The sequence below is a fragment of the Danio rerio genome, chromosome 22, assembly GCF_052040795.2.
Source record: "Danio rerio strain M-AB ecotype USA chromosome 22, GRCz13ab, whole genome shotgun sequence".
In the NCBI taxonomy this organism is placed as follows: Eukaryota; Metazoa; Chordata; class Actinopteri; order Cypriniformes; family Danionidae; genus Danio; species Danio rerio.
In genome coordinates, this window is record NC_141042.1 from 19401236 (window position 1) to 19410748 (window position 9513).

At 35.9% G+C, this 9513-nt stretch overlaps 1 protein-coding gene across 1 annotated transcript; it reads left to right on the plus strand.

Annotated features, from left to right (window-relative positions):
- Positions 1 to 524: 524 nt before the first annotated feature.
- Positions 525 to 9043, plus strand: fstl3 (follistatin-like 3 (secreted glycoprotein)). Its single transcript, NM_001030111.2, has 5 exons — positions 525 to 699; positions 1862 to 2047; positions 6455 to 6670; positions 8122 to 8349; positions 8432 to 9043. Exons 1-5 carry the CDS (start codon positions 624 to 626, stop codon positions 8464 to 8466), a joined length of 741 nt encoding a protein of 246 aa, NP_001025282.2. The 5' UTR covers positions 525 to 623; the 3' UTR covers positions 8467 to 9043.
- Positions 9044 to 9513: the final 470 nt, after the last annotated feature.

Consider the following 9513-nt stretch of genomic DNA (forward strand, 5'->3'; position numbering starts at 1 on the left):
GTGTGTTGGTTAGACAAGATTCAGCTGTATAATTAAGGTAGACTTTAACTGTAAGGTTGATCTTTGTTCTCAGGATAAGGGTATTTTTGTCAACTGAAGGATAACTTTATTTTGAGAGTGAGATGTCATGTTGGTTTTAAATTATACGCATTTAAACTATATATTGAATTATATATTTAGCCGATAGGAAAAAAATCATGGACATTATAGTCTAGCTGTTAATATTAAAACTGACTTAAGAATGATATAAAACCCTATCCCAGATAAATATTCAGATATCTTTTTTTGCATTGTAGTAAGATTGTTAAATGTACTGTTATAGTGAGTTCAGACGGACTGAGATGAAGTGTGGGAGTTTTTCCTCATATCCGAGAACTGACTCAAGTACACAACTGCATCAGCGACGTAACTGGCTGGAATTATCGCCCATCCCAGAAGCATAATTTACACGGGCAAAATATTTATACAGAGGCGGACCGAAATCACTTACAACAAGTCCATTCACGAAACCGAGTGGAAACAACCCACGTCCCAGTCTGCAGACTTCTTATCAGTACAAGTACTTCAGAGGAAAGCCGCTGGTTCCTTCAAACATCTGTGTTAAAGAAGCTTTCGGCAGCATCATGAACGTTTTGGCTGTCCTGCACTGTGTGATACTTATTTCAGTTTGTGAAATACTTGGAGAACATCGAACGAGCGGTGAGTGAATTATAACGCATTACCCAACTATTTAGTTGTGTATTTGAATTTAACCGATTTTTAAATGTGTTATAATGAGAAAACAGCGCTAAATATGGTATAAATGTTATCATTTACTTACTTTAAGTTCAAACTGACCGCGGTCGAGCAGCTGTTGCTATGGTTACCTCCTCACTCACATGCAATTCCTGTTAGCAAGATCAGAAATTGACTGAATCCTGTATAGTAAATGTTCACAACTTTATTAACTTTAATACATTTAAGACCACTAAGTTTATTAACTTACTTCCTTGATTAGTAGCCTACATTAACAAGCAAGCAAGAAATAAACGGAAAGTTAGTGCCCTTTCCTGACGAAAATTAGCCAATATTATATTGTAAATGTTGTCGTTTTTTTTCTGTGAGATTGAAAACCAAATATTACCACAGTTTTACAACAAATATTTTAGTTAAACAGTGTAACGCTGATAATAGTTTAAATCGTGTAAAGTCCTAATGTTTGGTTACCTGTTTTTATTTTCCTTGGTGAAAAAACAGCTTAAACCAGACTGGTTTTAGAGGGGGTTTCGGCTGGTAATCTTCCAGCCTGACCAGCTAAGACTAGGCTGGAAATGCCTGAAAACCAGCCTGGAAATGGCCAAAACCCTTCTAAAACCAGGCTGCTAAACCAGCTAAAACCAGCTAACTAGCTTAGGCTGGTTTAAGCTGGGGTTTTTTTTCAACAGGGTCATGGCCAAACTATAGTTAATTTTATACGGTTTCAGATTTTTTTAAGGGTTCAGAAACAGTCAACAGTTGATTTGAATGGTTGTTTTACAAAGTCAGATCCAAGAAATGTAATCGAGTAATTCTGTTTTTACAATTGCTGAAACTTGTCAGAATCAGTGAAAATATTAATTCCTGATATATTTTCCTTGCGAGAAGATATGTCACATTTTTAGAGAATATGACATTGTACCATGTTTGTTTTAGGCATCAAAGAGTTTCCCGTCAGTCTGTGTGAAATTAAAAAGGAATGAATGAAAGACATAACTTGAATAATATCAGGGTGGATTAAATGTGTTTTCGGTCAGTCTGTGTGAAATTGAGACGGAATGAATGAAAGACATAAATAATATCAGGGTGGATTAAATGTGTTTTCATTCTGTGTTTGTGTATTTAGCTGGCATGTGCTGGTTGCAGCAGGGTCCGGAGCACCGCTGTGACATGGTGCTCATGAGGGGTGTGAGCAGGGAAGAGTGCTGTGCTGCTGGCCGTCTGGACACTGCCTGGTCCAATGCTAGTCTGCCCATCAATGAAGTCAGCCTGCTGGGATTCCTGGGAATAGTTTCCTGTAAGCCGTGTAAAGGTACAGACTCGTATTTATCCTTTGTTCTAAGATCTCAGCAGGCAGACATGGTCCTCCTGCTGCGCAATGTTCCAACTTGTTGATATCAGTCAAAGTCCTCTTGAGCCGGTCAGTACAGAAATCCGTATACACATTAGAGAACATTCCTCAAATTAGTGCTGAACTTGTTTGGAGAATTTTTTATCTAATGTGATTCCTGAGTGATTTTTGTTACTTTCTCTGGTTGTTATGGAAAGCATTCGCTACTGTTCGCCAGGTGCGTAGGTTTATAAAAGGGCTCCAAACATCTGCTGTCATTAGACATTTTAAACATTGAGTATTATCGGTGGAGTAAACAAGTTAGCCAACATAGTAATTTGAATGAATTTCTTCAGCCCAGCAAGCCCACAGTCATGCTCAGAATTGTAGTTTTGTGGCTTTTACTGCATATCATATTAGGTTTGTGGTAATCTGCATGATAGCATACTCTTAAAATTCACTTTTAGCAGATAAATGCTTATAAAATTTAGAATCATTCTCTTTCAGGCAAGTCGTTATAGTCATTCTCATTAGGCACTCACTCCTTTCGTCCAATCAAAGGCATTTTTAAATAAGAATGTCCCTCCATGTAAAGCTGTAGCTCAATTTTGCAAAAATAAAAATATATATTGTCATATTGATATATGGGTGTAGCTTTTTGATAATGTAGACCCCACAAAAATTTGTTTGTTTGTTGATCATCTAGCAAAATCCACATGAAGAAATCTGTCCTCATTGAATGAAATTCTATAGAAATGAATGAATTTCACTCACAATATGTTTACTCATTCATTTATCCAGCATATGCTTTACGCAGCAGATGGCTTTCCAGCTGCAACCCATCACTGGGAAACACCCATACACTGACTGCATTACTCTTGCAAAATAAATAATGGACAATGATAAAAGTTAATGCACCTTAATCTGGCCTGCATTAGCAATAGCAAGTTTAATTCCTCTTTACAAAAATTGATATAGAAATGGCTGGATTTTTAATTTATTTTTCTCAAAACATTATTTTCCTAAAAAAACTAAATTATTTAAATATTTTTATTCCTAAAACATTAAGCTATATTTTCATTATGCCTAAAATGAATAAATAGTTTAACATAATAGCTGCAACTTCTCCCCCTTTTCTCTCCTCCCTCTCTCAGCGTTTGCTCTTTCACAATGCGTATTGGAAAGCAGACTTGTTTTGCCTTTCCCTCTCGGAGATGACTGAATTCCAGCACACCGCAAAGAGAAATGTGTGCCACATGCTGGAGAGGTCTGGTCCTCATAAGCCTCAAACACAATCAGCATCATTAGACACTTGAGGAGGGCGGGGAGAAACACTGGAAGTGAAAGTCTAATATATTGTTTGTTCCATGGCGTTTGCTTTCCATTATCATAAAACTGTATGGACTAGCGGACCCTACTGTGTGACCTCACCGGCCTGTTCTCCATGTTAAACGCTTCAAAGCATTCCATAAAGCTCAACTCACGCTTAGCGTCTGTCCGGCGCATTTCCTTACATTTGTTTTTTGGGGGCAGACATGGCAGTTCGTAAATCATGTGTGACTGCCGGCGGATCTTAAGGAAACATAACAGGGTTATGCTGGGATTTTCAGAAGGGCTGGAGGTATCTGGTTCGGCCTTGAGTGATTCTGTTGGCTTCCCAGGGAAGGGGAGCAACAGGATATTAAAGGACTTGCAGGAATGGAAACCAGAAGCTAGGACAATGAGGTCTGAATTGTGGAAAGCGTCTCAAAAGATTTCTGATGTGTTTTGTTTTCTCTGGTTTCAGAGACAAATAAAGTAGAATGGAGGGTTAATGGTTAAATGTGTCAACGGATGACCCATTGGTCTCCATCATACACCTGGGGCCAGTTGCACCAGCAGTGCGTAAGTTAAAACGTAGCCTAGTTGTGACTTAAAGGGACAACTTACACGTTACCAAATATTTTTGTTGCACCACCAAACTTTGTTTAAACGTAGCACTGCGTTCCAACTAAATCTTTATGGCAGCTAAATCTGTACGCCATGTATAACGGTAGAAAAGATGTGACCGCAAGATTAGTTTACATTGTGGAGCTCACGATCATAATGAAGAATGATCTCCCCCTCTACTCACAGCCGTATTTTCCTCTCACATTGTCTTAAGAACATATGGTGCAACCATAGTAAGCACAAATTTAGTTACAAACTAGCTAGTAGTTACTAAGCCCCAAGTGTGGACCTTACGTTCCAGTTTAAGAAAGAACTTACGATCAGCTGGTGCAACCCTACCCTGGTGCAGCGTGGTGCAACAACAAGTGTTTCATTTTCAGGTCTTGCTCTACGTTTAAATAGCAAATGCATTTGTGCATAAAAGTTGCTTATAACACACACAAGGATGCACAGGAGTATTTTTAAATCTGAAAGATTATTATTATCTACTTAAATATAAAAATACTACGTCATCCCACAGCTTCTTCACCTCATGGGTTTTGGAGGAATCCGGCTCGTTTCATAGAGGTCTGCTTGCACAATTTAATCTCGTGCACGAGCATATCCATTTCCTCGCTAATAAAGCATTTAGTTTTTCTGTTCATGTAAATAGTGAACTCTTAAGCAACTTGTTCTTAAATAGAATGGCAGGTGATTTGATTAATGCACATAATGGCCATAATACACCAATAACTCTTTAAGAGAATAAGAACAGTCCTTTCAGACTATGCACTAGGTGCACCAACAGTTTATCCTTTCCTTAAAATAGCAAAAATGATTTAAACACAGTGTAACTTTATCTGTGCCATGCACTTTAGACTATGTGATTAGATCATTTAAATAGATCCTATTAGCTACGTTTCCATCCAAAGACGCGAATTAAATTTGATTCACAAACCTGGAATATCGCATATAAGACTAGCGAATAAAGCAGCGTTTTCATCCAACTAGTCAAAAAGAACAAAATCATTATTCCTGATTAACTGGTGCCAAATATCAAAAGTAAAAACAAGATTTGCTGTGGTAGGAGAAGCTGTGTCAATCTTTTCTCCATTTGAAAAGTTACTTGTGCCTCAGAAGATAGTATACCGACGCACAATGAACGCGTGGTGGTGATTAAAGGCATGATCGTGGAACTTGAGTCCTAGTTCTGGAGGTAATTAATAATAGCTCTAATAGTGAAACGGTTAAGGCATTTTAGAATGACCAAAACAACATTTCAGATGTTTTACAATGTGCTCAGCCTGCTGATTTGTCCATTCACACACATCTTTATCATCACATGATCTCTTATAAGAAAATTAATTGACTTTCTTAATGCACATACTATAATTTGTTTGGTAAAAATATTTCCATCGTACTTTTCTTATCGAATAAAAAGTTTGTTATAAGTATGTTTTCTTATGTGCATTTTACAAATGGATTTGCATCGTGGTGTTTCCACCAATCGTAGGTGGATGGAAACATAGCTATTGACCCAATCTGTAATTGATAGTATTAGGATACATTTTTTGACAAGGCTAAATACAGGTGTAAGTCTACTTTAAAATATTTTGAGTTTTCCACTTTCAGCCACTACCGAAAGTAGTCAAAAAACATTTTGATTGGACTGCTCTGTTGGAGAAATTCTGATGACAGAAGTCCATGTGTCCGGGGAATTTCATTGAGGGAAAAATTAAAAGATTTTCCCAATTGGTCATCCTTATTGAATGTTACTTAGTGTGATATACACTTCTGAAAATACATAGCAAAATATCGCTAAAGACACTGCACCTTTAATGAGAGGGGCATTCTCAGTCTTAAAAGCTTTCGATTGGATGAAATGATTGAGTGCAGAATAAGTCTTCATCTATTTCTATATCTTCATTCATGTAAAACAATGACTATAACTGTTAAAAATGATTTGAGTGTGTCCACGTTTTACTACTCCTAGTGGTAGTTGAAGTCTCATTATTTGGATTGCTTTTGTAGAGTCATGTAGCTGTCTAATAGATTTTAGTAGCCACAAAAGACCACATGCTGACTGTCTGAACACAATCATTTTGGGACTAAAACAAATCATTCTTTGCTGTGTACCACACACAAGCATTACTGTCTAATATCTATAATAGTGCCATACACTTTCCCATAGTCTCAAAAGGTGCATAACATTGGTTCATTCACTTGGTCACCAGAGATGCAGTTGAAATTATGTAAATACCAGGTGGAAACAGTAAATAATTTCAACTGACCATTTAAATGACATCATTGAAAACTAATAATAGCAGGCAGTCTTTGATATTAGCATGTTGCTAAGCTAACCCTTGATACTCAAATATGCATACACACATTTAGTCATTGACATTTTTTCATTAGTTAATGAATTGCAGGTTTACTTATGCTCTACATTTTCTCACTTTATCCACTTTCTTTCATATACAGAGAACTGTGAAGGAGTGAACTGTGGCCTTGGAAAGGTGTGTAGAATGAAGTCAGGACGCCCACAGTGCGTTTGCTCTCCAGACTGTTCCAACATCTCCACTAAACACGCAGTGTGTGGGAGCGATGGGAATTCCTACAAAGACGAGTGCGCGCTCCTGATGGCTCGCTGCAAAGGTCATCCTGACCTGGAGATAATGTACCAGGGGGAATGCAAAAGTACGCTTCTTGTTTTCAAGTTCCACATGCTGAGTCTATTATTTGCTAAGATGTTTTGAAGTCAAAAGCTTTATGTTCAGATTATTATTGAAGTAAAAGCTTTCATTTATGGAAAAAGTGCACTTAATTGGATCAAATAAGCACTTGTCCTTCGGATTTTTAAACAGTATTCGCTGATAATGTTATAAAAACAATATTAAGTGAACAAAAGGCATCTTGAATGTGCTAAATAGAATACACATCCATTACTTTTTCTCATACTTAAATGCATTTTTCATTGATGTCAATTTGAAATAGTTTAAATAATCTTTTATCATGATTACTTGATTGCGACATGTTGATTAATTGTCTAAAGCATATAAAGTACTTTAAGTTGATTGTAATTTTAACCCAGCAGGCACACAACATCATAAGACAATAATATTAGGTTCGATTTAGGCATGGGCCGGTAAAAGATTCTGATGGTATGATAACCTTGGATAAAAATATCACGGTTTCATGGTATTGTGATTACTGCTCTAAAATATATTCATTAAATATATTTTAACATTAAAAAATTTTGGGTAAAAAAACAAAAACTTTTTCCTCTTTGAACTCAATATATTTTATTTTGAAAAATGTTTCAAATATTTTGTAACAGTAAACATGTCTGGCTAAATAATTCAAATAAATTATCGACTTGTGCTGTCTTCATTAGATTCAGAAACACAGATTTCTTTACACTTTAAAATGGCATCTTTGGATATATTTTCTGCTGGAGATACTGTCCATAAAAAAAATTAAAAAAAAACGTTTTATAAAAAATCGTAACGACATCAAATTACGCTAATATATGGTTGATTTTAGGTTGTGTTGGAAAGTGACCTAACACCTGATAGATGTCAAAGTGGTAACGTCCACGCAACATCAAGGTGTAGCATGATTAGACGTTGATATTTAGTTGATTTTAGGTTGGATTTTGGGTTCTGACAACAGCCTGATTTTAATTTCCAAACAAAATCCAATGTCTCTATGACGTTGGGGTACAACATCAATATCATGTCATGTTGACGTCCTGTGCCTGCATGGTAACTGTAGCGTTAATATAAAATACTAAATAGCAACTTTAAACATATAATGTCTCCCATTTAAAAATTAATACAAATTTATTTAAATACGTGGCATACAAATTTCAATAGAAACAACACTTAATATTTAAGGGTAAATTAAATATAAGTATGCCAAAGTGTACTTCTTTTTCACAAGAGTGTCCAAAATTCAGCATCTGAAATGGTTTATCTGAAATTCACTGATGTAACTTATGACTCAAACTGTTAAAAACTGCGAAAAAATTGTTTATAATACCCAATTTTTGGGTCTCCTATATAAAGAGCAATAGTATGTTAGCAAATATATATATCAAAAAAATCCATATTCCAACATATTTCCTAACAATTTTACCATTCTTTCAGAGTCCTGCTCAAATGTGGTATGTCCTGGTACTCATACCTGTGTGACGGACCAGACTAACAGTGCCCACTGTGTCATGTGCCGCACTGCACCTTGTCCGATGCCCATGATCACCGAGCAAACCATCTGCGGCAATGATAACATCACTTACCAAAGTGCTTGCCACCTGCGTAGGGCAACCTGCTTTTTGGGTCGATCCATAGGAGTTCGCCACTATGGACACTGCAGAAGTACGTTTCCTTTTGCTATCAATCATTGACGATTACGATACTTTCACACTGAATTCAATTTAACCTTTGCTTTGTCCTACAGGTAATGAAGCAAGTGAGGAAAATTCACTCTTCTGAGGATGTCAAGACAGATCCTCTCCTTGTATATATTATGATGGCACATAAGACGTGAGAGAACCTGTTTGAAACCATATCACAACACGGTCCTCTGTACCAAAGAACCACTAGTATTTTATAGGCATGCAATTCAATACTTAAAGGAAACGTGTGGTTTTTAACAGGAGAATTGAACTGATGAATTGACAGTGTGCATATTGTAAATATACTACAAGCTACTATTTATTGGAGAAAAGTTAGGAAGTCGGTGTTATTTATGTGTTAACACGTTTGAGACACCATATATTCGTACATCAGCTGCCTTTCTCTATGTATTTATTGTGGGTTTTGCTTCAGTTTTCATGTATTTGTCAGAACTGAATAATGTAAACGTGCACGACAGGGTTTCCGTACCTTTGAATCCTCATAATTACTGAACAGAAATGACTAAAACATTTTTTTTGTTTTCACAAAGAGCTATTTCTTGCCAAATAAATGTTTTTTTACATTACATTTTATGGTATTTATATTATTTTTGTACTAAATGTATTATATTATTTTATGTTTTTATTTAAATGATAATAAATAATAATTCACATGCTTTGTCAGAAATGATTATTTTAAATTATATTTCCCTATTTTTAGTAAGGCCTCGGAAACTCTGAGATAAGCATTGTGTATGCCAGACAGAGTATGCAAATAGAAATTGTGTTATTTATTTTTATTTTTTTATGTTTTTTTATAATTTCCAAATCTCTTGGGATTGGGATCAAAAACAGCTCTATTTTATTCGGTACACTCTCAGAAATAAAGGTACGTGAGTGTCACTGGGTTGGTACCTTTTCAAATGGTACACATTTGTACTTAATGGGTCCATGTTGGTACCTCAAAAGTATATATTAGTACCTAAATATTTTAAGGAAAACACTTTTGCACTTTTAATTACTAATTTGTATCCTTGAAGTATTAATATGGACCTTTACGGTACAAATTTGTACCTTTTGAAAAAGTACCATCTCAGTGACAGCTCTTGAACCTTTATTTCTGAGAGTGTAACAGAAATGTATG